Source organism: Gnatocerus cornutus, chromosome 9 (assembly GCF_029298725.1).
Source record: "Gnatocerus cornutus isolate USDA-ARS CGAHR chromosome 9, icGnaCorn1.1, whole genome shotgun sequence".
In the NCBI taxonomy this organism is placed as follows: domain Eukaryota; kingdom Metazoa; phylum Arthropoda; class Insecta; order Coleoptera; family Tenebrionidae; genus Gnatocerus; species Gnatocerus cornutus.
In genome coordinates this window covers 3,824,297-3,850,978 of record NC_142241.1, presented here as the reverse complement: position 1 = coordinate 3,850,978, position 26,682 = coordinate 3,824,297, and the positions used below count along the sequence as shown (strand labels likewise).

Genomic DNA, 26,682 nt, shown 5'->3' with positions numbered 1-26,682 from the left:
TTTTAAAATCTCACAGGTTTGATGGATTATAGGACAGACTAAATTGACAGTTCTAAGGAAAATCTTTTAGGTCATGTGGTTTTGCGTTTTATTATAATATAATAATAATATATATATATAATATAATAATTATAAAATCGGCGAGAAATCGTCGTTTTGCATCGAAATATGCGGTTTTCTCTAAGAATTTTGACGATTTCGTGCAGAATTCTGCTGTTTTCTTGCAATTCAGCCGTTAAATCTTGATAAAAAGTGATGATTTTGTAGATTTCGTGCTCTTCTTTGCGAATTCAAGCCAGAAAACAACGAAAATCGACGAGAAATTATTATTAATTATTATGCGTTTTCAGGAATCAAACATTAAATTTTTTTGAAAATAAGCACAAATGTTGTAAGAAAACCACTGACCAAGAGGTTGTTCTTTTCGATTTCAAATCAATTTAAGCATTTAGGGGTTGTTTGAAAATCGAAGTTTATTAAGTTCGTTATTATTTAACCGATTTCGTTCGTTTTAATAGCGTTTGAAAGAGAAAAAAATCTCTAGACCAATTTTTGATCAAAGTTTTGACAGATAGTGAGAGTGTTTCTATACAAGATTTTACACTGGATTCTAGGCATAAATCGGCTGTTCCAAGCAAAAACACAGTATCTGCTTTTTAAAAAAAATTCAATGAACCTAGAATGAACTTATTTAAAACGCTTTCACAAATGATTTGAACTCTACTTTTGTCATTTATCTGAAAATTTTTAATTAACAAAAAGATAAATCAAAAGTGTTATGTTAAAATCATTTGGAAAGGCATTTTAAATAGGTCAATTCAAGGTTTTTTTTTAAAAAGCAAGTTTTTGAAAAATAGTCTGGATAATATTTTAATACATGTTACAATTGCAATTAGAGCTTTGTTTCTAATTTTTTCCTTTTTTGTAACTTTGTTATTTCTTCACAAATTTCATTAGTTTTTATAACATTTGGTATAGAGAAAAACGCTCTAAAATCGTGGTTTCCATAATAGAAGTAAGAGAGTAATACAATTTAGTATTCAGAGCCGTTTAAAATGATAAACCTAATTGTAAAATAATGTACAGGGGGTGTAATTTTGAGATAGTTAATTATGAATAATTTTCCAAATAAAAATTCATTTCTGTGACTTAAAAGTTTTGTTAAGAAATGTTAGAAAATTCGCTATTTCCCCAATAATTAAATAATTTGGTAGTTCTCAGTAGCCCCCATAACCTCTTAGCCGTGCTAGAAATCTCCAAGCAAGATTAATCTTGTACTTACAGTAGTGTCATAGTTGGTTAAAACGACATTTCAAAGTTTTGGGTCCATTCGTGAAATACATGTCAAAAATGTGGTTCGTCCACAATCAAAAACGTTTTATCCTGGATTACGTAATCTTATCTACAAACCACGTTTCTGCAATGGGATCAAAATATAGTCAGGACTAAATTTAATCCAAGATTTTATAGTCCGTTGTTTAATCAGCGTTTCTGCAATCGGCCCTGATTGACCGGTCGAAAACTCCACACATCCAATCAAAAGTTAGCAATTTTTTTGTTGGCTGCTCGGCTTCGTCTCGCTTTTAACATGTACCAATACAAAATGACCACCAATTCGGCCAAGAACCAATAAAATTTTGTCTTCCGTAATCAGTAATTTTTTGTCTGAGTCATCGTATTTAATAAATTTGTCTTAAGGAAAAGCGTGTTTGCGTGCAATTGCAAAACACCGATAAGATTAGAAATCATAATATTTACCGTGAATGAAAAAATAGCAAGTTTGACCTCCTCGCTGACTAATAAAATGAAGAGAGATATTAAAAAACGTTTATTTTAAAAACCGTACCGTAATGTTGGCAGCGCTTCTTATACCAACTCTTTTTGCAATAATTGCATGTTTGTATATCCAGAAATGGATCAAGAATTACCGAATCTTGACACGCCTTCCCGGACTTCCCCGGGGTGGAATTCTAATCGGAAACTTAAATCATTTCCAGACAACGCCAGGTAAAATGTCCCCAAAAAAACACCACCGTAATCATCTTTTTTTTAGATCGAATTTTTCAAATTCTCCGACAATGCCGAGAGAAATATTACCCAGTTTACAAACTCTTCGCCGTTCATAAAATCGCTGCGAACATTCTCAGCCCTGAAGATTGCGAGGTAGTTCCTCACAACTTCCGAAACAAGTAACTCAGTTTAGGTTGTAGTTAATCATGTCGAATTCTGTTCATAATGAAAAAGGACAACTGTACAACGTTCTTCATAACTGGTTGCAAGGCGGTTTGTTGACCAGCTCCGGCTCCAAGTGGCAAACAAGACGGAAAATCTTAACGCCAGCGTTTCATTTTAACATCCTCCAGAATTTTGTTGGGGTTTTCAACGAAGAAAGCGAAAATTTGGTCGAAATTCTAAAGAAAGAGTCTCTGAAGAAACCAGACGTTGAAATTACCTCTCATATTGGACAGTATACTTTGAAGACTATCACAGGTACGACTTTACCAATTTGATGGTACCTAACATTTTGTTGTAGAGACGGCGATGGGTACTAAGCTGGAATTTGACACAAAAAAGGATGTTGACTACAAACAGTCAATCTATGATATTGGGCAGATCTTGCTCTACAGAATTTTTCATCCGTGGTGCATACAAGACTATGGAAATATCTTAAGTCCGCTGCGGTTCAGAGAGTTCAGAACTGTGAAAACTCTGCATAAATTCACCAAGGAGATGATCGGTAACCGCGAGAAAAACTTCAAAGAAATTGAACTACCAACGGAAGAACACGAGGTGTACAAAGGCAAGAAGAGACTAGCAATGTTGGATTTGTTGTTGTCAGCTAAGATTAAAGATAATTTGATTAGTAACTCCGGAATACAAGAAGAAGTTGATACTTTCACGTTCGAAGGACACGACACTACTTCTGTTGCTCTAACGTTTTGTTTAATGTTGTTAGCTTGCCATAAAGACGCGCAGGTGAGATTACCCTCTTCAACCTGTTTAAAACTAAAATAACAATCTAGGAACTCATCGTCCAAGAGCTGACCGAGGTGCTTGGCGACATCCGCAAGAAGCCTTCATTCTCGGACCTTCAAAACATGAAATACCTCGAACGCTGCATTAAAGAAAGTCTAAGATTCTACCCGAGCGTCCCTCTAATTGCACGAACTCTTGGAGAAGATTGCGTAACGTCCAGTGGTTACCTCCTACCCAAAGAAACAATGGCGATTATACACATTTACGACATTCATCATAATCCTGATATTTACCCCAATCCTGAGAAATTCGATCCTGATCGATTTTTACCGGAAAATATCCAAAACCGACACCCTTTCGCTTATTTGCCGTTTAGTGCAGGACCAAGGAACTGCATTGGTCAGAGATTCGCAATGTTGGAACTGAAAGCCACAGTGTGCGCAATTTTGGGAAATTTCGTTTTAGAACCGGTGGATACACCGGAGACTATTTCGTTAGTTGCGGACATCGTGCTGAGGACGCGGGAAGGAATTAAAGTTAAGTTTTTCCCCAGGAAGATCTAAATGTACGAAAAAATTGAAAATAAAGACCCAGATCGAGTTTTACCACCTGTTTAAGTTATAGATATAACTTTTTAGCCGCATTCGGAGGCTTACTGTTGATTTGCGCATAATAAAATCAGTCGGAACCACAAAGCCACATACCTTCTTACAATATACCAACCATCCCCCAGTTGAAAAAAGATATTTAGAATTGCATTGGCACATCTACGCTTGCGTCAAAGTTCAAAAATTGGCACAAAATTTGAAATTTATATTTGAAAATAAATTTATTAAAATTCAAATCAGAACACTTTTCTATAATCTCAGTACCAAGGTTAGGTTTTTTTTTTTAATTTTTTACGATTAAGGTTGAACTGCTAAAATCCTAACGGTAAATTTCAGTTTCGAAGCAATTATGCATCGGTCTCACTCGTCTTACTTCTGAGTAGGTAAAGTTTGGGGTATGGTCAAATCGAGGGTCAGATCATAAAATAGTAAATAAACCATAAATCTAACCGAGAAGAAATGCAGCATTAGCTTGAAAGTTCTTTGCACAAATATTTCACAAACAAAAAAGGAAGACATTTTTTAAAACAAATGTTTTTTTATAAATAAGTTTTGCTTACATAATAAGCAAAATTAGTTTCAGGTGTATGATCAAAAGGAATTTGAAATAGTAATAAAACTTATATAAACAAATAATATAATGAAAAAAAAACAAAAAAACACAAAAAAAACTGCAAAACCAAAAAAAATCTACTAAAACAAAAGAAAATACAAAGAAAAAAATAAAAATATACAGAAAAAAACATGAAATGTTTACTCAAACATAAAAACAAAAAAAAAAGTCCAAACTATGAAAAAACAGTATCCTCTTCTCGTAACTAGCAATTGTCTTTGGACTTGATAAAAATACTGACGGTTTTTGTTTAGTGAAATCGTGTTTGCTCCAGTGATCAAACAAAATTTTATTTTTTTGCAACAATTGTTTCCTGCGGTGTCAAATTTTCGAGCCTATTGTCGCCTATCAGCCCATCTGGTGAGGCTGTCAAAAATGAATTGTTCTGACATATGAAGAGTCCACCCGGGAGAAATTTTGGTTCAGGTGGGGGTGAATCTTCACAGTGAATGTCCAGGTTCAGATTTTGTAGTTGTTCTGGACAACATCCTTTCTCCTTTTCTCCTAATAACTTATACGCGCAAGCCAAAGCTTTGGGTTCGTTTTCAATGCCACAAAACGTGTATTTGTTACGCGAAATTTTGATTTCTATTATTCCTGCTGCCACCTTCGCTCTACATGTACTTGGTCGCAGTTTACAAATTCTACCAAAATTACTAGCCGTCAGTCTTTGTTCTCGCTTACAGTGCCACAAAACACTGTTTCTTTGATCCGCTGTGGTCAATGAAATATTTAAAACTTTTTCCGGTGTTTTCCGCAAGTCATTTAAAAATTTGATCTTCTTTTCCTCAAAATTAAATCCTTTTAATACCCAAAAAGGTAGAATTATAGTTTTCTATCCACGCCGACGGGTCGAAAACTGACCACTTTTGTTATCAAATTTGGCATCAAGAATGGATCAAGAGTGGCGATGATTTTCTTGATTTTTAATTTGATAATGCACCCGCCTTCGCCCGGAAATCGAACTGCATTCATTGATAAAGTTAGTTAAAAGTTAGTTGACCATAATTATGCTGTAAATCAACAAATCGCCACACAAAAGAAAATAATTACGTAGCAATAACCTTTATGTATTCCGAAATGTTCATATTTATACTTAAGTACTATTAATTATGTACATACTTTTATTGACCATATAACTAGAAGGTTCTAACTAACATTTGCATTAAATTGTTCAGTGTTCACGTTATCAGTGATAAATCTTGAATTTATTCAGTATTTATTTAAAAAAAATGACAGGATCTATAAGTATCATTCCGCCTTTTTAAAGTATTAACTTACTACTTTTTTATACTAGATAGAAAAATCGCAAAACAAACAATTTAAATTCTCATAAAAAATCACTTAGATCCTTAACATATACATGTAACCTAAAACTTTTTAAACAAAATTAGTTTTGTTAATTTTTGGCGAATGGACGGTACATACATTTTCATGTAATTTCAATTGGTTCAAATGGTTATCAATTGGATGTTAGGTTTTTATATGTCCCAGCATGGTGTGATCATTGTATAAATTAGAACTATTTAATAAAACCTTAGTGGAAACAAATATTGCCTTTATACTTTTTAAAAGGAGTCTTCAAGATATCGACTTCGGTTTTCGAGGATAGGTTTGTTACTTCCATTACTAAAAGACTGTTTTTTTAGTTTTTTAAAAAAACTTCGGAATTTTCTTGATGCACAATTTAACAGTTTTCCATTTCACACTATATTTGATGCTATTTTATTATTTTGAAAAAATCATTACGTAGAACTATGTATCAAAACAACATCTTACAAAATTCGTTCAATTTGCTTTATAAATAAAGAAGATATTATTCCGTTCAATTTCATTATTAAAAGTTCGGTCTTATTCTGTGAGCAAAGATTGATTTATTACCCTAAACCGCAAGTAATGGAAGCAGTAAACCGTCGAAAGATTTACAAGTTCCATGGGTCATTTTGTAGGTACCTGCGTTTGTTACCAACCCTCCATTCCCTCTGAATATTTAGAGCTTTTTAGCTACAGTTTGATTTTGATAAAAGCTTGATTGGTGATGAAGACACAAGTAACAGTCAACATTTTTACACACCGGGAAAATTACTTCGTGTATTAAATCAGTAATTTCACAAAAACCAATCCTATTGTAAAAAATGCAAAACAAGTCAACTTTTAATTTTAATTGCGGAACTTTTGAATTTATATTTGTAAAATCATTTAGTTTTACAAGTAGCACAACATAAATTTTATAAAATTAATTTTGGTCGTTGATATGTCATCATTTTTATAGTCTTGGCACAATTTGCGCCATTTACAATCATATAAAAATAACTGTTAGTGACAATTTAGACCACAAAATGTGTTATCTTTTTTAAAAGACGTAACTTTTTAACAGCATTCGGTTGTGAGCAGATTCAAGATCTATTGGCGTGTCTAATTTTACCGAAGTGCACTAAGAGCTCAATTTCAAGTCAGTGACGCAAAATTGCGTTGACGCAGTTGCTAAGGTAGCATCACTTTGATTGGGGTTGCTAAAGCCGCGATTCCACTTGTTTGCTCTAGCCCAGACCAGACCAGACATCCAAGATTTGAGTGACGTTTTTATAATTCTTCAGCCCCTTTCTGCGGTTGGACCGTAATATAGTAACCTCAGTTGACATATACCTAGTAAACGTTTTATGGCTTAAGTCAAACCACCCATAGAAATAAAACTGGGTGTTGTAAACTGCAGCCGACAAAGTTCTAGGTACAGAGTTGACCGATGGTTGAATAGGCCCGCACTCATTTCGTGCTCATTTATGGTCTCCAATCGCAAGGATAAGTACTGCCCGGCCCTCTCATAATGTGGCCATAAAATTTACTAGGTATATGTCAACTGGGTTTACTATAAAACATTAAGATGCAATTGCACCCCAAGTTACTGGTGGTCTGTCCGGGCTACGCCAGACAGGCTAAGTTGGTTCAGTTCCGTGAAACAGCAGACATAAATATGATCCACTTGATTATGACTGATATTCTATTAATTACACAGAAATAATATAAATTTTGTAATGATAAACGCAAGGTGGATTAAATTTTTTGCTGGTTCTGAATTTCAATAGAACGCCCTCCGAACCAAACCAACCATGGTTGTCCGGGAACTCGCCAGACAGGGCAAGTTGGTTCGGTTCTGTGGAACAGAATTTTAAATGCTATTTTATTAATTACACAAAAATCGTCTAAATCAACTTTGCCTCTGTAATAAATACCAGACAAAATTGTTTTCTTTCTTGAAAAGAAGTAAATTATTTGTAGCAAGTTGATAATTGAGATTAGATTTGAACTCAACGAGACGTTGATAAATCAGACAAATCCAGACAAAATTTGCAAAGTAGTTGGTATTTTTGAGAAACTGGCATTTGTGGAGTTAATTAAATTTTATTTAATGAAGGCATGATGAAAGCAGTTTATACATACAGACTGTCCGGAAAGTGCACCCCCAAAGTACCAAAAAATTGTTAAAAAAAATTCTAGACATTCTGTTTTCGCAGGAGGACCAAAAGAAAATTAGGAAAATGGCAACATTGCAGAACTGAACCTCCCTATAATTTAAATTTTCAATATTCAAAGCCATAGTAACGTGGCTGTTGTATTGTTGTCGTTAGTCAGGTCGGCTCATGAACAAGTAATGTAACTATGGTTTCACGTGAACGATGCCACACTGATCGAGATTGTTGAGTCAAAAATCTTGTTAACAGTTTTCAGGCATTTTGCAGAAGATTTGTCCGATTTTCTTGGCACCATGCCTTTGCACAAAATGTCTTTTAGGTATCAAATTCATTTGAACGTAAAATTATTGCACAGAAATTGTTAATTTTCGTATCAAACTTTGTCTTTTTAATCCATCATATCTCGAAAAATTGAAGACATGGATTGTTTTTAACAATTTTCCGGTGATCTATGGCATTGTCCGATAATACAGTTTCACGGTGGTGCGCGACTTTCCGGACACCCTGTATATTTCACAAAATAATGTAATTGTTAAGGTCCAATCAAGTGATCACTGATCACTGATCACTTGATTGGATCTTAACAGTAATTTACAAATCATACTTAAGAAACGCAGTCAACAAAATATGATTTTGGAAAAATTTGCATTAAAATGTGATTTTTGTCTAATTAATAAAATACCAGTCCACATCACCGTTCCACAAAACTCAACCAACTTCCCGTGTCTGGCGAGTTCCCGGACAACCCCGGTTGGTGCGGTTCGGCGGCCGTTGTATTAAAATTCAAAACCAGCAAAAAATTAATACACCCTTTTTTCCATTACAAAATTTACTGTGTAATTAATCGAATATCAGTCAATATCAGTTATCACCAAGTGCACCATATTTATGTCCGTCATGTTCCATGAAACCGAATCAACTTGGCCTGTCTGGCGTAGCCCAGACAAGCCATCAGCAAACAGGGATGCAATTACATCTTAATGTTTTATTACGGCCCAACCGCAGAGAGGGGCTGAAGAATTATAAAAACGTCACTCAAATCTTGGATGTCTGGTCTGGTCTGGGCTAGAGCAAGCAAGTGGAATCGCGGCTTAATAAGGCGCAACTCTGATTTGGAATTCTGCAAGTCAACATGAAATCGGGCCCAAATTTGGTTAATGATGGTGAACAACATCAAATTTTGCAAAAATTTGTAAACGTAGAACTGGAAACACATCAGAACTTGTTGGCTCTATTCGATACAAGTCTTTAAATTTAAATGTCAAATCGATAAACCATGACAAAATGTTTGAAAAAATTGCGATGGCTGATTTACATAAAAAGAAAACTGAATTTCTATACAACCAACAAAAATAATCTATAGACAGCTCTAAAAAAAGAAATCATCATTAAAAAAAACATATTTAAACTATTCATAGGCAAAATTATGTGTTTTTTAGGTGCTTCAACAGACGGGCTCGTAGATATAAACACGATTGTTGAAATAAAATGTCCATTTGCGGCTGACAATTTAAATCTTTTCCCTGAGAAAGGAATAGTATAATCATTTTTTTCTTATTTGCTTAAATTATACCGGCATTTTTACGTTTGTATTTTCTCTGTATGTGCTTTTAAATTGTCACCTACTATCTTTATCTTTTCAATAATAAAATAAGTAAGAAAGTACAGAATCTTTTTAGAATTCATAGACGAAATCGTATTTTCTCATTAATTTTACTTCGAATGCTTAGTTACCAAAAGTTCATAAGGTTAAGTAAATTTAGGCGATAGTTGTGGTCAAAGCAGAAGAATTGTTACTTGTGTTCGTATAAAAATAAGACTAATTACTAATTAGCATTAAGATAATTGAGGCACCTCGATTAAGTTGCGATTAGTCACTCCAGTAGATTTTAATCAACTCATCATAAAACATTAAAAAAAATTGTTTGGTTCATTTAGCTTATGATTCAAGCTCTCCGACTAGAAGAATTGTTGCTTGGGTTTGAACCAAAACAGTTTTTAGAGATTTTACATAAAAAAGAAGACCTTGGCAAACCTATTGTACTTTTGTGGGCTGCAGAAACCCCTAGTAAATCATACTCGGTCCCAACTTTGCGGGTAATGTAGTGATTATCACTTTATGACGTTTTATGATGTCTTCAGAGGGACCAAGCAAATTTGACAGCTGTCCGAATTTTTATTGCTTTCGAAACTCGGTTTAGGTGAAGACTCCTCCCTCAACTAAAATTGGTGTTTTGAAAAATATGCAACCCAACATACTAACTATTTGACACATGCCACTCATCTTTAAGGGTCCCGCACCGTAAAGCGCAGAATACCGCTTGGCAATGCAAAACGAAAATCCAAATTGCGGTCACATCCTATGAGTTGGAATGGTGAACGAAATATGAATAAGTTGCTGAAACACTTTTGTTTTAGGGTACGAAGCCGGTTTTTGAAAAAAGTTGTTAATTGTTTTTAAAAAAAAATAAAACGTTTAAATTCTAAAATCCATTTTCAGAAGAAGTTATAAGCCGTACCGTTTTAAAAAAATGCCGAGGTTGTAGCAACTTTTATTTTACATTATGGTACGAAGCCGTTTTTTCTTAAAAGTCGCAACTTTTTTAGTTATTGTGAAAAAAGTCCATCACAAAATAGGGCAATTTTTGCGAAGATAGGCAACTCAACATTCTTCTGGATGCATGATTTACGATGTGCAGTTAAGTACTTAATACTCTTCATGGGGTGTCTGTCCCTTTATGCCTGCAGTGAAGAGACCCAAAATTTCATCCTGTCATAAAAGAATCCGAGTTTTCAAATACAATTTTTACTTCATGGGTTTCGAGTCAACAACAGTTTTTACCGTAGTCCGTATAACTTTAATTACTAAAATTTGCAATTCGAAAGATGGTTTATTTGTCATGAATATCTTATTACTTGGATTTTTAATTTTGCTTATCAAAAATTATCAAAAATACAATTTATTCCCAAACATCAAATTGGTGGGAATAAATTTGTATTTTTGATAATTTTTGTCAACACCTAGAGTTGATCCAACAATTTTCTTATTTTGCAATTTTTATTTTGTATTAAAAAAGTAGGCTATTAGGAAGTCGCAGATAAAACGTTGTATCTCACACGAAGAATAGCAGTCATATAATCTCGTGCTCTTATTACATGCCTCGGGCTAACGCCCTTGACAAGTCACTCACCACACTCATAATTATAATGATGTCTCTATCCCACTGGTTACATAATTCGCGATCTGAGAACTATAAGGTTCTAAGTGATTTTTTGTAATATGTAATTTAAATTCTTTGTTTTGCGATTTTGTTTAACATTTTCTATCAAGTATAAAAAGAAGTAAGTTAATACTTTAATCCGCCCAAAATGATATTATGTAATAGATTCTGTCGTTTTTAATTAAATAGTTAATAAATTAAAAATATCGCGACGTGAAAATTATAAGGTTCTAAGTGTTTTTTTGTGAAAATTTAAATTGTCTGTTTTGCAATTTTTTTAAACATTTTCTATCATGTACAGGGTGATTTTTTTAAAACGGCAGGCGTTGTAGAATTTTTATTTATGAACCGATTTCAAAAATTTTAAAAACAAATTAAATGGTTTTTAATTTACTATAAACTGATGATTTTAAAATTTCTCTAAATGTCTTAGTATCTTTTGGGCGATACACATCTTTCTTATTTTAAATTGGAACCCATTTTTTTTTCATAATTTGGAAGATATTAATTTTCTTGATTCAGAAATGTGTAATATGTTCTACTTTTACCAAAAATATTTTTAAAAAAATTATCAAAATTGAAAAAAAAAGCAATAAAAGTTAACAAAATCTAGGTGCATGGTGTCAAACAAAGAATGCCGTTATTGTAATGTCAAAAAGCAGCAAATAACAGAAAGGATCGGCATTTTTTCTTGAAATTATTAATAACAAAAGACAATAATAACTACAAATCAGAAAAAACAACTACCTAATTTAATTAAAATACTGCTGAAACGCCATTCCGTTTTTTTTATTGCATAATTGACACCTACGAGAAATGCATTGTGCATTGTAAGGTGTAGCCCCATCTTGTTGAAAGAAAACTTTCTGTTATTTGCTGCTTTTTGACATTACAATAACGATATTGTGTTATTTGACACCACGCACGTAGATTTTATTAACTTTTATTGCCTAAATTTTTTCATTTTTGATATTTTTTTTTTAATATTTTTTGTAAAAGTAGAACATATTACACATTTCTGAATCAAGAAAATTAATATCTTCTAAACTATGAAAAAAAAAATATGGGTGTCAATTTAAAATAAGAAAGTATCGCCCAAAAGATACTAAGACATTTAGAAAAATTTTAAAATCATCAGTTTATGGGAAATTAAAAACCATTTAATTTGTTTTTAAAATTTTTGAAATCGGTTTATAAATAAAAATTCTACAACACCTGCCGTTTTTAAAAAATCACCTTGTAATAAAAAAGAAGTGAGTTAATATTTTAACAAGCCAAAATGACTTAAATAGGCCATTTTTTTAAATAAATGCTTAATAAATTAAACAGATATCACTGATAACGTGAACACTGATCAATTTAATGCAAATGTTAGTTAGAACCTTATAGTTTTCAGGTCAGTTTGTATGTAATTCTCAGCTCGCGAAATATCTATTATGTATTCATCAACACATCAAATCTTTCGTAGTTATTTAAAAGCCAAAGAGATACAAACATCTGGCATTGAAGGACACACTTGCGGCTAGTTAAAGATTTTTTACAACATTTACTCTATTGTGTGCAATGGCGGGTGCGGGACAGGGCAGTTTTAGGTAGAAAATTTGGATCCCAAAACAACATTCCAAAAGAAAATTTCTACAGAGGATTTGCACCCTTATTGATGATTGACAGCTGTCAGGTCGACTGCAAGTTGGGTTGCATAGTTACGAAAACTGAAATTTTGCTTTACGGTGTTCCACCCTTAAGGGTGAAAATCGTCTGTAAAATTAGCATATTTTCTACCACAGTTCAGCAATAAACCAGGCAGATGAATTTGCCTTGCTTTGGAGTTTGTTTCGAACGTTTTCCCGATTTAGAAATATTATGTCCCTCGAAAATAATAAATGAATAATAAAGAGAAATAATAAATGATGGCATCATCTAATAAACTTTATATTTCAAGTAAAAAATGTTTCGTAAAAATGTGTACCATAACAATTTTATTTTCAAAATTACACTGTGCAACAAATTCAAATTAATTTTGAATGTGTTATATAATCCAAACAAAGTACATACCCTAAGGACATCCTTCCCTCAAAACCTTCACAATTTTTAACATAAGTAGTTAAAAAAAACACAGAAAAGAGATTCTTTTTCTATTTTACTTATGATTTTAATGTATGTATGGTTATCAATATTTAAAGTACACATAAAAAAAACTAAAATTAAAAAAATTATATGCAAATCATAACTTGTTTAGCCGCCAACTTTGATACAATTTTTTTACTCTTTATTACAAAATTCGATTTTTTTACAATAATTTGAAATTGATTGTATTTGACAATGTACAGACTTTTATTTTGGAAACACAAATGTTTAAAACTTACAAAGTCATAAAATTTTACATTTAAAATTAAATATAAAATTTGGTGGTTAACGGCATATGTTTCATCAAAAGGTGGGCTACCTATAAAACAGTTTTTTGGCTACTAAAACTTTGTCACGCAGTGTTTTAATAGATAATAAATTTAAATAAATTAGATTTAGTTATTTAGTCCATCTTGTCATTTCTTGTGTTTCAACGCATCCGCGGGTATTTAATAAAATCAATTCTACCAAATTTTAAAACGGATATATGGGTAATTCCGAATAACAAAATATTACAGGTAGGTAAAGAATATGTTCTAGAGCTACAATTTTTTTTATAAAATTGAAAAAACACTCGATCATGATTTTGTTTTCGATAAATCTCTTATGCCAAAGGTATTTTTACCATGGCAACATAGAAGGTGGTGCGCGGTTGGGTGTTAATAATCTAAAAATTAGATTAGAAGTTGTTTTTAATCGCGGAAAATGCAAGATTGTAGAAAAGATATTGTGTGTATTTCGAGCGCAAATTCAAATTGCCGTTTTCGAGAGGTTGCCGCGTAACTTTAGACTTTTTGTCTCTTTCAATCGGCAATGTAAATTTTTACGCTCTTAATACACAAATAGCTATTAATACTGGTGTATTAAACTTTAACACTAATTTGTTTTTACTTTTTATACGTGGACGTCAAAAAACGCATCACGAAGAATTAAAAAATAACATATCTTGACATAACTAAATATTTCAAAAATTGAGAACAAATGTCCACCTCAATGAATGTTTTCATCATTTTGGAAACGTTTAAAAAGTTGCTACAGTAGCACAGTTTGAGATATGTATAAAGAAATCATTTAAAATGTAAAATCATGTTTTGGGTAATTATTTTAACAAAGTTGGGGAAATTGCCAAAACACAGAAGTAACAATATAGTGCTATGCTGGTATCTAAAAATCAAATAGTTGCGGGAGCGCTAAAAAGCTTTCAATCGTCTAATCTTTTTATTTTAACCTGACGGTCATGTATGGGAGACAACTCTTTTTAGTCTTATGGCTACTTGAGAAAACATTCCACCCTGCCTGCGGCAAAGGACCAAATGGCCAAATATGCAATAAAATGCATAACAATCAATATATGAAATGCAATTAATCCGTTGTCCTATATAGAATAGACTGTTTAAATGCAATGTTGTAATGCAAGTTATTAATTGAGGTCTACTTCAGGAGTCAAAAGCGAATTTTTTGTCAACAAAGATGAGTTTGATTGCACTAAATCTAAACTCAAAATACCACACTCAACTGAGAAAAAAAAGTTCTGAACAGTGACTTTATAATTATATTAACGATTGAAAATCATTTGCAATTGTTAATCTAATTATTAAAATGTCGATAAAATGTATTAAAATTTATTTTTAGAAATCTTGCATGAGGGTTAAAATGTTATATTCAGATGCGGCAGTCTTCAATTCTACAAGTAGGTATAAAGTTGGGGTCCCAATGGTCAATCGCCGGTCGGCGTGATTAGGATTAGAGACCCCCTGTTGTGAGGGGCTGTAAATCATGGCAACATTGAAGTGTTGGTTGCCGACTTTTTGAAAATTGGGAATCATTTTTACATGAAATTTTATTTTTTTCTAAAGAAACTATTCATGTGGGGAAAAAACCAAGAAGTTTCCCGGATGAAGAATAAAATTCCGCATCTATCGAGTCGTAGTTCAAGCAAAAATTGCTAAAACTGTGTCCGTAAAACAACATGGCGTTTTTTCACTTTTTATTTTTTTTAAATAAATTTATAAGGACATTTTAAAAATCAAGGAGTTTCCCGTGTACATTTCGATATTATCTACACGTACAAAAAAAAAACAAAACTCCAACTCTTAATTTGAGGCGGTAAAAAGTAATGCGTTTTGCGCTATTTCCTATGCAGTTCGGCCGGGGTAGATGTTTGCTTTGTCTAAGAAATTGTGCATTCGCATGCATTTTTCAACGCATGCGTCTGAGTAGTAACGCTAATCTCGTTTCTTTTGTCTCTTTTTTTGGGCTTCAAGATCACTCAGAAATGGTTGGTATGTTATAGAAGTATGTGCACAAAGCACACTTATCGCACACGTGACAACTGAAGCATAACATTGTCAAAAGAGTTGTTATCCAATAACATGGAACTTTCTTATCAAATATTAAAAATCGCTAATTGTTAAGTTTGTTGAACTTAAGAGAGGGGAGACAACAAGTTAATAAGAGACGTACCCTCCTCCGATAACGTCAATCATCATGATCCTAGCTGCGACTTTTTTTCTCGTGGTCCTCCTCATCGGAGGCTTTTACTTATTCCGACGCATCAAAACCTGTGTTTACAACTATGTGGAAATATCAAAAATGCCCGGACCTCCCACTCATGGGTTCTTCTTCGGAAACATGACGTACCTCAAGACGACTCCAGGTAAATCAGATGTGCAGAACAACATGTGAGTTTTTTTAGAAAATATTTTCAGACGCTTGAGGGAAGCTAGGGATAAGTTCTACCCAATTTACAGACTCCATGCTTTGCATAGGGTTGGAGTTAATATTTTGAGCCCGGAAGACTGCGAGGTTCTTATTTTTCGTGAAGTTTCTGTGAGTTAGAGTGTTGTTTTAGTTGATCCTGTCCAATCCTGCCCACAACGAAAAGGGAATGATTTATGATTTGTTGCACAACTGGTTGAAAGATGGGCTCTTGACGAGTAACGGCAACAAATGGCAAAGGAGGAGGAAGATCTTAACTCCAGCGTTCCATTTTAACATTCTTCACGAGTTCATCCAGATTTTCAACGAAGAGAGCGAGGAACTCGTTGAAGCACTGAAGAAAGAGAGTAGGAAATCCTACGTGAATATCATGCCCCACATCACGCAGTTTACTCTCAAGACCATAGCTGGTGAGTAGTCAAGGAAACAAATTGTAATTCATACAAGACACCTCTAGAGACCGCAATGGGGGCCAAACTCGACTTCAAAACCGAAAAAGACTCCGACTATAAACAAGCCGTTATCGACGTCGGGAAGATCTTAATCTACCGTTTGATCCATCCATGGTTTCTTTTCAACCGCATCAACATCTTCAGTCCGTGGTATTTACAAGAGCGGAAAATCACCGGTGTCCTCCACAAGTTCACTAAAGAAGTGATTCGAACGCGCGAGGAGAAATTCCGTGAATTTGAGCTACCTAAAGAAGAACACGACGTCTACAAAGGGAAGAAACGTCTGGCGATGTTAGATCTTTTGCTTTCCGTTAAAAAGAAAGAGGGGACAATTGACAATGAGGGAATTCAAGAAGAAGTCGATACTTTCATGTTCGAAGGACACGACACTACCGCTATATCACTAAGTCTCACTCTAATGCTCATAGCGTCTCATAAAGAGGTACAAAATTTGATCGTCCAAGAACTCCAAGAGATTCTTGGTGTCTTGCGCAAGAAACCGACCCACACCGACCTCCTCAACATGAAATATTTGGAGCGTTGCATCAAAGAAAGTCTTCGACTCTATCCCAGTGTTTTCTTCATTGCTAGAACACTCGGACAAGACGTGACGACGCACAGCGGCTATTTACTTCCCAAGGAAACCATAGCGGCTATTCATATTTATGATATCCACCACGATCCTAACATTTATCCTGATCCTGAGAAGTTCGATCCTGATCGCTTCCTCCCTGAAAATGTTCAAAAAAGACATCCTTTTGCATACCTGCCGTTCAGTGCCGGCTCTCGAAACTGTATTGGACAAAAATTTGCCATCTTGGAACTCAAAACTGCAATAGCTGCTGTTTTAGCAAACTTTGAATTGGAACCTGTAGACACTTCAGAGACGGTGGTATTGTGTGCTGATATCATCCTAAGGACCAAGGAAGGGGTTAAAATGAGGCTTATTCCCAGAACGTGATGTGTTCTAAAGATTTTAATAAAGTTTTTAATAACTGAACGTGTGGTAATTGACGAAAAATTCCGCGAGCAAATAAGACGTCGGTTATCGATAGAAAAGAAGGTGCCGCTATCTTATAAATAAAAAAAAATTAAACAAATTAGGCAGTGATAAAAGAAACGTAAACATGTCGGAATGCTTTACTTTGTAAAAAATCGGAAGCTTTTAAAAAATCCTTTTAGATTATGTCCATTTCGTTTTTTTGGACAAACATTTTATGATGCTGATTAGTCACTTTGCTATAAATAAATATTTTCAAGCACAACATCCTTTTATGGTCATTAATCATTCCCTATCTCTGTCTTTTTGGCAATGAATTTAAATATTAATTATGCAATAACAACGCATCGTAACTTTAAATCAAATGACTGGAAAAACCCATTATTTTATTTATCATGCTGCTTTATCAACTTTGACGTTTCAGAACTGTTGAGACATATGAAAACACAGAGTTCTGCATTTAATTGACAGGAGAGAGATTTAAGAAAAACAAGCTGAGCTACCAACAGAATTCAATAAACAAGGCGTCGCAAAATAACTAGACTACCACATTACATACTCTAATTCAAGCTAAAAAGTTTAAATATTTACAAAGTACATGCTTTGCACAAGGTTGCGATTACAATTTTACCTCCGGAAAACTACAAGGTACTGGTTTCAGAGGAGTTTCTTGCAATAAATTTGATAAGTTATCTATTAAAACGTTTCAATCTAGGTTCAAAATTCAAAAGTAATGTTTAGGCAATATTACAAGAATTGGAGGCAAACTCAGCAATTTAAATCAAGTCTAGACGAAATCCGATTGAAATGCTCGCAAAATTTACAGTTCCTGCAAAAGGTTAATTAATATTTTTTTGTCAAACTTTCTTACTTGTTAATTTTCCACATCGCATACTATTACCACAACCATGAAAGTAATTAAATAGAACAGGAGAAGAAACATCAAGAAGAAAGATTCAAGGCAAAAAAACAAGGCATACTGAAGAAATGCAATCGTTGTTTTGATAAGAAAATGGTACCAAAGGATAGCTTTCAATGTGAGAATGGCCGCGAGTTCTGCAAAGAATGGGCAGAAGTGCACGTTGAGTTGGATAAGCTGGAATTTCCACGTTTCATGAACTTTTCTGTAGGGCACTTGCACGATGTTAACTTTGAAACTCTTTGAAACCAATATCTTTCACAGTAAATGTCATCAATGACAACTACATGCATAGCCATCCATGTTTATAGTTCAAATTGCGTTCACTCATCGATCGTGGAATTGAATTTAACGTTTGGAGAAAAAGTAGTATTGTTATTTGGCAGAAAAGTGGCTCCGCTTCGCCTTGCTACTGCAATTTAATAGCTCGACAAAAAGTACCACTTTTCTGCCGTATAACAAAATCTACTATTTTAGTATTCTTTTTTCATTTAACACTTTATGTGCCTTGTAATTATGATAATGCCGTTTCCCCCACATAACTCATGTTGTGGTGTTAAGATCCCTCCGACACGCCGCCACTGCTGATATTTGAATTAGTGCCTAGTTGGAACCATTGCGCATGCATCTAGTGCTTTTTCTTGGTTGGACATGCTGTACCATATGCAATACAAAATTTTAAATTGCGCGCATAGAATAATGAAAGACGGTTGGTTAAAGAAAGAGAACCTTTAATTGGATCGGTCCAAATAAGGAGAATCTGAAAGAGTCCAATTTTGGCGCCGGTTAACATTTTTCAGTTTTCATGTTTTAAAACATTGTACTGAAATTAAACGACTTTCTTTCTAGTTTAATATTGTTTAGCCGTTCTCCACTGGTTTTATTCAATACTATAGGTATACAGGGTGTGTCGTAAGTCGCGGATAAACTGTCCATCACTATGTTTGGAAAGTTAAATATAAAGTATTGTTGAAAAAATTATTTTTGTAAATAGCATATTTCTTGAGAATATTGAGTAGTATTACTGAGCTAATTTGGCAACACTGTTACTACCTGTGTACCTATAAAATTTGATTTTAATTAATCTTGTTACTTAGTAACTTGCATTTTTGTTTGCAGAAAATTCTACCATGTGAATGTATGCAAACAAGAAAATGAAAACCTAAAAAAAATCAATTTCATTGACTGTTGTAAATCAAATTTTGCAGTTTCCGTAGTTTCATATGTTTTTAACAAAGATGTGATTATACGGTGTTGCCATATAATTGCCACACACAACTTTTTTTCCAAATTTAACACTTTCAATACCCATTAGTAATAACGTTTTGATTATTAAAATTGGTTGCATTCGTTGCAAATGCGTTAAAACTTTATTATTATGGTTACAGCTTTCTTTAAAGTTTACTGAATTTCCTAATAAAAAGGTATTTATCTGCTTGTTACAACTGCTTCTATCTTAAGAAGTGAAACTGATATAAGAACAAAAACCACGATTTTATGCTTTTTTAAGGCCGGCCTTTATGAATTCGTCAAGTTTATCCGCGACTTACGATACACCCTGTATACAGTATGCCCTTACAAAAGAAATGCAAAATTGGTAGGTACGTAGATTTCATTATAATCTAACAAGCAAACGCTTACAGAATCGATAGCTTTTACAAAATTCGATAAAAAAACGAAAGGTAAAATTACATTCATAAAGTATATAAACTTTATTATTTATTATTATTTATTATTATTAACTGTTTAGATTTTATTTGGTTAATTAGCCACTTTTTTACAAATAGTTATATTTTCGTGCACAACATCTTTTTATGCTCATTAATCATCATTAGCTATCTGTGACGCTTTGGCAATGGATTCAAATATTAATTAAGTATCAAAAACGCATTATCTCTTCAATAAAATAACACAACAAACTGTGGAAAAATTCATTATTTTATTTACCATGCTGCATTATCGACTTTAACGATTCAGAACTGTTGAGACACATGAAATTAGATAGGTAATCTTGCATTTAATTGACACGAGAGAGTTGAAAAAAATAGGAGAGCTACCAACACAATTCAAAAACAAGGTCTCGCAAAATGACCAGATTACAACATTACTCTAATTTAATTAAAAAAAAGTTTAAATTCTTCGTCTCTTCCATATCACTTGTACACGGTGATTTGAAGAACATGTTAAAAAGGTCACTGTTAAGAAATCTCTTATAAAGTTGACAAGAAACTGTCCTGTCAACAACTAGAAATATAAAACTGCAAAATTACTTTTTAGCAGTTTATTAGCGCGAGAAAAACTTCTCAATAAAAAGTCATGATCTTGCTTGCGATCCTTTCTGCTCTCATCATACTCGTCGGATGTTTTTACTTATTCCGACGTATTCAAATTTGTGTTTACAACTATGTGGAGATTTCGAAAATCCCCGGGCCTCCGACTGATGGGTTCTTCTTCGGAAACATGACGTATTTCAAGACGACTCCAGGTAAATTAACATTTTTTCAAACGACGTTTGACGTGTGAGTCTTTTCAGAAAAAATTTTCAGGCGGTTGAGGGAAGCTAGAAACAAATTCTACCCGATTTACAAAGTGCATGCTTTGCACAAGGTTGGGGTTAATATTTTGACTCCGGAAGACAGCGAGGTACTCATTTCAGAGGTGTTTCTATGACTTAATTGTCATTTTAGTTGATCTTGTCCAATCAAGCTCACAATGAGAAAGCAATGATTTACCAGATGTTGCACTACTGGCTCAGTGAAGGGCTCTTGACGAGTAACGGCAACAAATGGCAAATGAGAAGAAAAATTTTAACCCCAGCTTTCCATTTTAACATCCTCCAGGAGTTCGTCCAGGTTTTCAGCGAAGAGAGCGAGGAGCTCGTTGAGACTTTGAAAAAAGAGAGTAAGAAATCTAGTGTTGATATCATGCCCCACGTCACGCAATTTACTCTTAAGACCATAGCTGGTAAGTAAAGTACCTCCAAAAGATGACTTGCTCAAACATGCGTCACTCTAGAAACTGCAATGGGAGCCAAGCTGAATTTCCAAGCACAAAAAGACTGCGTCTATAAGCAAGCCATTATAGACGTCGGAAAAATCTTACTCTACCGTATTCTCCATCCATGGTTTGTTCTCAAACTCATCAACATCTTCAGCCCGTGGTACTTACAAGAACGCAAGATCGTCAGTGTCCTCCACACTTTCACCAAAGAAGTCATTCGGACCCGCGAAAACAATTTCAGTGAAAGTATTGAACTACGAAAAGAAGAACACGATGTTTACAAAGGAAAGAAGCGTCTCGCGATGTTAGATCTTCTGCTTTCTGTAAAAAAGGAAGAAGGGATCATCGACAATAAGGGTGTCCAAGAAGAAGTCGACACTTTCATGTTCGAAGGGCACGACACCACCGCTATATCTCTAAGTCTCACTCTAATGCTCATAGCATCTCATAAAGACGTACAAACTTTGATAGTCCAAGAACTCCAAGAGGTTTTAGGTGACTTGCGCAAAAAATCGACTTACACCGACCTTCAGAACATGAAGTACTTGGAGCGTTGCATCAAAGAAAGCCTTCGACTCTATCCTAGTGTTTACTTCATCGCTAGAACTCTCGGCGAAGACGTGACGACGCACAGCGGCTACTTACTTCCCAAGGAAACCATAGCGGCTATTCATATTTATGATATCCACCACGATCCTAACATTTATCGTGATCCTGAGAAGTTCGATCCTGATCGCTTTCTCCCTGAAAATGTTCAAAAAAGACATCCTTTTGCATACCTGCCGTTCAGTGCCGGCTCTCGAAACTGTATTGGACAAAAATTTGCCATCTTGGAACTCAAAACTGCTATAGCTGCTATTTTAGCGAACTTTGAGTTGGAACCTGTTGACACTTCGGAGACAGTGGTATTGTGTGCTGATATTGTCCTAAGGACCAAGGAAGGGGTTAAAATAAAACTCATTCCTAGGACGGTGATGGGTTCCAAAGAATTTAATAAACGAAAATAGTATATTAAAGAACGTGTTTTATAATGGCCAATTTAGTGCACGAGTTCCCGGTGTACAAAACGAGCCGTAGGCGTATGGGGCGAGTGCACCAATGCCATTATAAAACAAGTCCTTTATACTATTCGAATTTGCACCCTTTTTTTAATAAAAAATTTAAATTTTCCAATTCTAAGACTTTTCGTTTTACACGATTGGTAAGGGTTTTGTAACTACGACTTGCCACTTGATTTTCAAATTTAATTTAAAATTTGACATTTATTGAGTTTCACTATCACTGAATTTTGACTTAACGTAACCTAACCTCACAGCCAGTATTCACATCTATTATATTTAGGTACAATTATTGTTGGCCGCAAAGGACAGTTCAAGTATATTGATACATTTTTTCACGACCTGCTGTATATTTACGACCTGTGCATTCGTGCAGTTCGACTGTTTCTCCGCATATGCTTTGGAAAGCGCCACTGGTCGGGCACTTTTGGGAATATTTTACCATATAGGGTTTATTACCAACATTGTTTTTGACATTTCAAATTTGAAGTTTGAATTTTCAAATTATTACACGTTGTTTGTTGCTTTTTCAAGTTTTCGATGTGTGCTCTGTTTACGATCGTTACTTTGTTCTACGTTTGTGTTTTTTGTAGCTTTCAAAAGTCAAAAAACTTACTAACCCCAAAATTCAATTTGTCAACAATGTCAAAAGTGCCCGAGCAGTGGCGCCCTCCTCGGCAAAAAAATGCGTTTTCTCGGAAACATTCTTGATACGGGGAAACGAGATTATGCACAGGCCGTAGATATACAGCAGGTCGTGCATTTTTTATTCACGCAACAATTTATCAAACACGAATCGTAAAATCCAAATTGACCAAGAAGTTGACAGGAAACAGGTGACAACCAGACTAATTAGTTCTGCCAATTCTTAAAAAACAAAATTTCCTACTTTGAGTGCTTTTATAGATATAGTATATCCGGTGCGAGATTGAGACATTTTGACAGTTGACATTTAGGTTGGCAGCAAATTATGCTACAGAATACACTAAAACACTAAATTCCTTCGCAAACCAGGTTGACAGTCAGTGGACTTAATTTGTTATTTCAAATTTCGCGCGTAAATTTAGTGACTTTTCTGTCATTCAATCTCTCACCGTACGAACTATAGTGACATATCTATCAACTTAATAAATGACAGTAACTAGCATCGCTAGCAGATTTATTTTGGACCTCAAATGCTAACAAGTCAAACTTGAAAATTCTAATTTCCTAAAATGTCAAAATTCCGGTAAAACATAGAGCACAGTTAAATTTACAATTGATGACAAAAACTACAAAAATTTTTTGTGACAAATGTCAAATTAGGTTGAATTGTCTAGTATCCGGTGCGAGATTGAGACATTTTGACCGTTGAAATTATGCTACAAAATACACTAAATTCCTACGCAAACTGGATTGACAGTCAGTGGGCTTATTTTGTTATTTTAAATTTCGCGCGTAAATTTAGTGACTTTTCTGTCATTCAATCTCTCATGGTACGAACTATACCTATAAACTATAGAGATTGGGAGATTTCGACAGTTGACATATAGGTTGGCAGCAAATTATGCTACAAAATACACTAAAAACTCTAAATTCCTACGCGAAATGGGTTGACAGGGTTGTCAGTAACTTTGGTTATTTTGTTATTTTAAATTTCGCGCGTATAGTACACTTTTTATTGCGTAGGTTTAGTGACTTTTCTGTCATTCAAACTTTCACTGTACGAACCATACTTTAATGGACCAGTTAAAGCGGCAAATTCGAAAAAAGATATAAAATGTATGATATAATTTTGGGAAGCTGAGATGGTAATTTAAAGCTGTAATATTTAATTAACTTTCTTAAAAATACAAATAAATGTTTATTATTTTTTATTATTAAACAGTTATAAAAATAATACAATAAGATAACATTTACGTCTACGAAACCCAAGGTTGTGTTTAAAATAAGTATGAAATTGATAAGATTTCGTCGTCTTATCAACCAAATAACATTAGTCACACTTAATACACAAAAAATGCCAATTAGGTGGATGTTCAAAGTTTTCCACTACTTGTCGATGTGGTAATCTGCAATTTAAACTGTTTGGAGCTATCATATCTTTTGCGTACAATACCAAAAAATTTTTGCAAGTAACAAAATATAACGTGATAAACTCGAAGTCCAGCCTTCTACGCCTCATTTCATCCAAAAGCACGCTGTCATTGTCGATTACTTTATCACAATTGATAATTCTTATACAATAAAACCTACAACACTCACAAAGATTTGCTTTTACAAAACCATGATGTTATCCCTAGTTCTAATATCCATAATTTTCGCCGTAGTTTTGCTACACTTGTTCCAGAAAAAAAGTAGATTTTGGCAATGTCTCAAAGAGATTCCTTCGCCGCCAGGATACCCTATCATCGGAAACTTGTTCGATATAATGAAGACCCCAGGTACGTTTACGTTGAACTTTGGTAGAATAATAATAACAGATTCCAGAGCAAATGTTTGTGAACGACCGAATTCGAGGCCTGAAACACTACCCAATATTCAGCATGGATGCTTTTGGAGTGGGTTCTGTCAACATATTAAATCCTGAGGATGTGGAAGTTGTTCTAACAGATATCAAGCAGAACTCCAAGAGCATTCTGTATAATTTCCTCCATTCGTGGTTGGGCACCGGTCTTTTAACCAGCGAAGGTTCCAAGTGGCAAAGTCGCCGAAAAATCCTCACTCCGGCGTTCCACTTCAACATCCTCCAGGAGTTCATCGGGATCTTCGACGAAGAGACTAGAAAACTTGTTGAAACTCTAGAAAAACAATGTCAAGAACCTGTGGATGTGGTGGAGCCCATCACCCAGTTCACTCTCATGTCCATCGGAGGTGAGAACCCAAATATAAAAGTGTTTTCTAAAGCAAATTTACAGAGACCGCGATGGGGATCAACTTTACCACTTACCAGAACAACCGAGATGGTTACAAGAACGCGATTTATGAAGTTGGCCGTCTTTTTACTTACCGAGCTCCTCGGCCGTGGTTATACAACGACACCGTCTACTCAGTGACAAATAATTCAAAATTAGAGAAGAAAGTCGTAAAGACTCTTCACTCGTTCTCTGAAGAAGTCATCGCCAAACGAAAGAAGCTCTTTTCTTCGTCTTCGTACTCCACCAGGAAGCGTCTAGCAATGCTTGACCTTCTGTTAAAATACCGCGCAGAAGGCGCCAACATAGACGATGAAGGCATCCGCGAAGAAGTAGATACTTTCATGTTTGAAGGCCACGATACCACCTCCATGGCGCTCTGCTTCACGTTACTCCTTCTAGCAAACCATCGCGAACACCAAGACGCCATCTTCAAGGAGTTCGAACAAGTAATAGGAGAGGAAGCGATCACCTATAGTAATCTACACGATTTGAAATTCATGGAGAGGTGCATCAAGGAGAGTCTGCGATTGTACCCAAGTGTTCCTTTTATTTCCAGAATTTCAGGATCTGAGATTAAAACGAAGACTGGATACACCATTCCAAAGGATTGCATGGTCAACGTGTTGATTTACGATATGCATCACAATCCTAATGTTTTTCCGGATCCGGAGAAGTTTGATCCTGACAGATTTTTACAGGAGAATGCCAAGACGAGACATCCTTTTGCGTATATCCCGTTTAGTGCTGGCTCCAGAAACTGCATAGGGCAGAAGTTTGCTATATTGGAAATTAAAACAGCCCTTTGTGGAATTCTGAAGAGGTTTATTTTGGAGCCTGTGGATACACCAGAGAGTATTTCTTTTGTCACGGATTTAGTGCTGCGCCCCAAAGGTACCATCAAAGTCAAGTTTACACCAAGAAAGTCGACAGGATGTCAATAAAAAACAAACTTTGTTTTCTCTTAAGAAGATAAGGAATTCACAACGCATAATATGCATATAGCGTGTTTTAAAATTTTGTTATTAATAAACATATACTCCTCATTAATTTTGAATACCGCATTTCAAGGTCATAATTTGTGAAAATTGTGGAGCTCTACGGCAAATTTGAGAAGATTTATCCATTGAATTGAACATAAACGAGTACTGGAACACCCAAAGACCTGTTTGTGATTGTTTTCAATACATAAATCCTCTTAAATTTTTCGTAAAGCTCCACAACTGTCACAAATTATGACCTTGAAATGCGGTATTCAAAATAAATGAGGAGTATTATAGTCTTCATTATTTAACAAATAAATTATTAATTTTTCTATTTAAATTTCTGCCTACATTCTGATTTCTTGTAAACTGGCTCTAGATTATCTAAATGGCAAATATTATGCAAAAGGAGCCGTTTGTTTATAAAATATGGGATACGACTAGTTCGTCCCCGTCAATTTGTCCCTCACCAATTCGTCCCCTGAACAATTGAATAGTGTTACGCAACAAAGATTCAGCCTCTGCCGTCTTAAATAGGAGATCATGACTATTTAAGCTTTAATTTTACCTATCCTGTAGTGTAAAATTGCAGTAACAATGATGTAGCACCTCAGTTGGACCATTAGCTTTAAGAATTTTAGGT

At 34.5% G+C, this 26,682-nt stretch overlaps 4 protein-coding genes across 4 annotated transcripts; all 4 read left to right on the top strand.

Moving 5' to 3' along the window:
- The first annotated feature begins 1,817 nt into the window (after nt 1-1,817).
- Nucleotides 1,818-3,581, top strand: LOC148167870 (cytochrome P450 4C1-like). The gene is made up of 5 exons (XM_088045407.1): nt 1,818-2,007; nt 2,054-2,163; nt 2,211-2,490; nt 2,534-2,976; nt 3,024-3,581. Exons 1-5 carry the CDS (start codon nt 1,851-1,853, stop codon nt 3,537-3,539), a joined length of 1,506 nt encoding a protein of 501 aa, XP_087901533.1. The 5' UTR covers nt 1,818-1,850; the 3' UTR covers nt 3,540-3,581.
- Nucleotides 3,582-15,316: 11,735 nt separating this feature from the next.
- LOC148167869 (cytochrome P450 4c3-like) lies at nt 15,317-17,185 on the top strand. Its single transcript, XM_088045890.1, has 4 exons — nt 15,317-15,671; nt 15,711-15,820; nt 15,867-16,143; nt 16,191-17,185. The coding sequence occupies exons 1-4, from the start codon at nt 15,503-15,505 to the stop codon at nt 17,144-17,146; spliced, it is 1,512 nt and encodes a 503-aa protein (XP_087902016.1). The 5' UTR covers nt 15,317-15,502; the 3' UTR covers nt 17,147-17,185.
- A 3,149-nt stretch (nt 17,186-20,334) lies between these two features.
- On the top strand, nt 20,335-22,156 carry LOC148167868 (cytochrome P450 4C1-like). Its single transcript, XM_088044936.1, has 4 exons — nt 20,335-20,589; nt 20,638-20,747; nt 20,792-21,068; nt 21,120-22,156. Exons 1-4 carry the CDS (start codon nt 20,421-20,423, stop codon nt 22,109-22,111), a joined length of 1,548 nt encoding a protein of 515 aa, XP_087901062.1. The 5' UTR covers nt 20,335-20,420; the 3' UTR covers nt 22,112-22,156.
- A 2,272-nt stretch (nt 22,157-24,428) lies between these two features.
- On the top strand, nt 24,429-26,379 carry LOC148167867 (cytochrome P450 4C1-like). Its single transcript, XM_088045998.1, has 3 exons — nt 24,429-24,585; nt 24,632-25,015; nt 25,060-26,379. The coding sequence occupies exons 1-3, from the start codon at nt 24,429-24,431 to the stop codon at nt 25,998-26,000; spliced, it is 1,482 nt and encodes a 493-aa protein (XP_087902124.1). The 3' UTR covers nt 26,001-26,379.
- The last annotated feature ends 303 nt before the right edge of the window (nt 26,380-26,682 follow it).

What these genes read in the sequence shown, in the direction of transcription:
- LOC148167870 (XM_088045407.1), top strand. Translation starts at nt 1,851, where the DNA reads ATGTTGGCAGCGCTTCTTATACCAACTCTTTTTGCAATAATTGCATGT. An exon ending in TCATTTCCAGACAACGCCAG is followed by an intron (nt 2,008 to 2,053) that starts GTAAAATGTCCC and finishes TCTTTTTTTTAG; the next exon opens with ATCGAATTTTTCAAATTCTC. An exon ending in TACTTTGAAGACTATCACAG is followed by an intron (nt 2,491 to 2,533) that starts GTACGACTTTAC and finishes ATTTTGTTGTAG; the next exon opens with AGACGGCGATGGGTACTAAG.
- LOC148167867 (XM_088045998.1), top strand. Translation starts at nt 24,429, where the DNA reads ATGATGTTATCCCTAGTTCTAATATCCATAATTTTCGCCGTAGTTTTG. An exon ending in CGATATAATGAAGACCCCAG is followed by an intron (nt 24,586 to 24,631) that starts GTACGTTTACGT and finishes AACAGATTCCAG; the next exon opens with AGCAAATGTTTGTGAACGAC. An exon ending in CACTCTCATGTCCATCGGAG is followed by an intron (nt 25,016 to 25,059) that starts GTGAGAACCCAA and finishes GCAAATTTACAG; the next exon opens with AGACCGCGATGGGGATCAAC.
- LOC148167869 (XM_088045890.1), top strand. Translation starts at nt 15,503, where the DNA reads ATGATCCTAGCTGCGACTTTTTTTCTCGTGGTCCTCCTCATCGGAGGC. An exon ending in GTACCTCAAGACGACTCCAG is followed by an intron (nt 15,672 to 15,710) that starts GTAAATCAGATG and finishes GAGTTTTTTTAG; the next exon opens with AAAATATTTTCAGACGCTTG. An exon ending in TACTCTCAAGACCATAGCTG is followed by an intron (nt 16,144 to 16,190) that starts GTGAGTAGTCAA and finishes AGACACCTCTAG; the next exon opens with AGACCGCAATGGGGGCCAAA.
- LOC148167868 (XM_088044936.1), top strand. Translation starts at nt 20,421, where the DNA reads ATGATCTTGCTTGCGATCCTTTCTGCTCTCATCATACTCGTCGGATGT. An exon ending in GTATTTCAAGACGACTCCAG is followed by an intron (nt 20,590 to 20,637) that starts GTAAATTAACAT and finishes GAGTCTTTTCAG; the next exon opens with AAAAAATTTTCAGGCGGTTG. An exon ending in TACTCTTAAGACCATAGCTG is followed by an intron (nt 21,069 to 21,119) that starts GTAAGTAAAGTA and finishes GCGTCACTCTAG; the next exon opens with AAACTGCAATGGGAGCCAAG.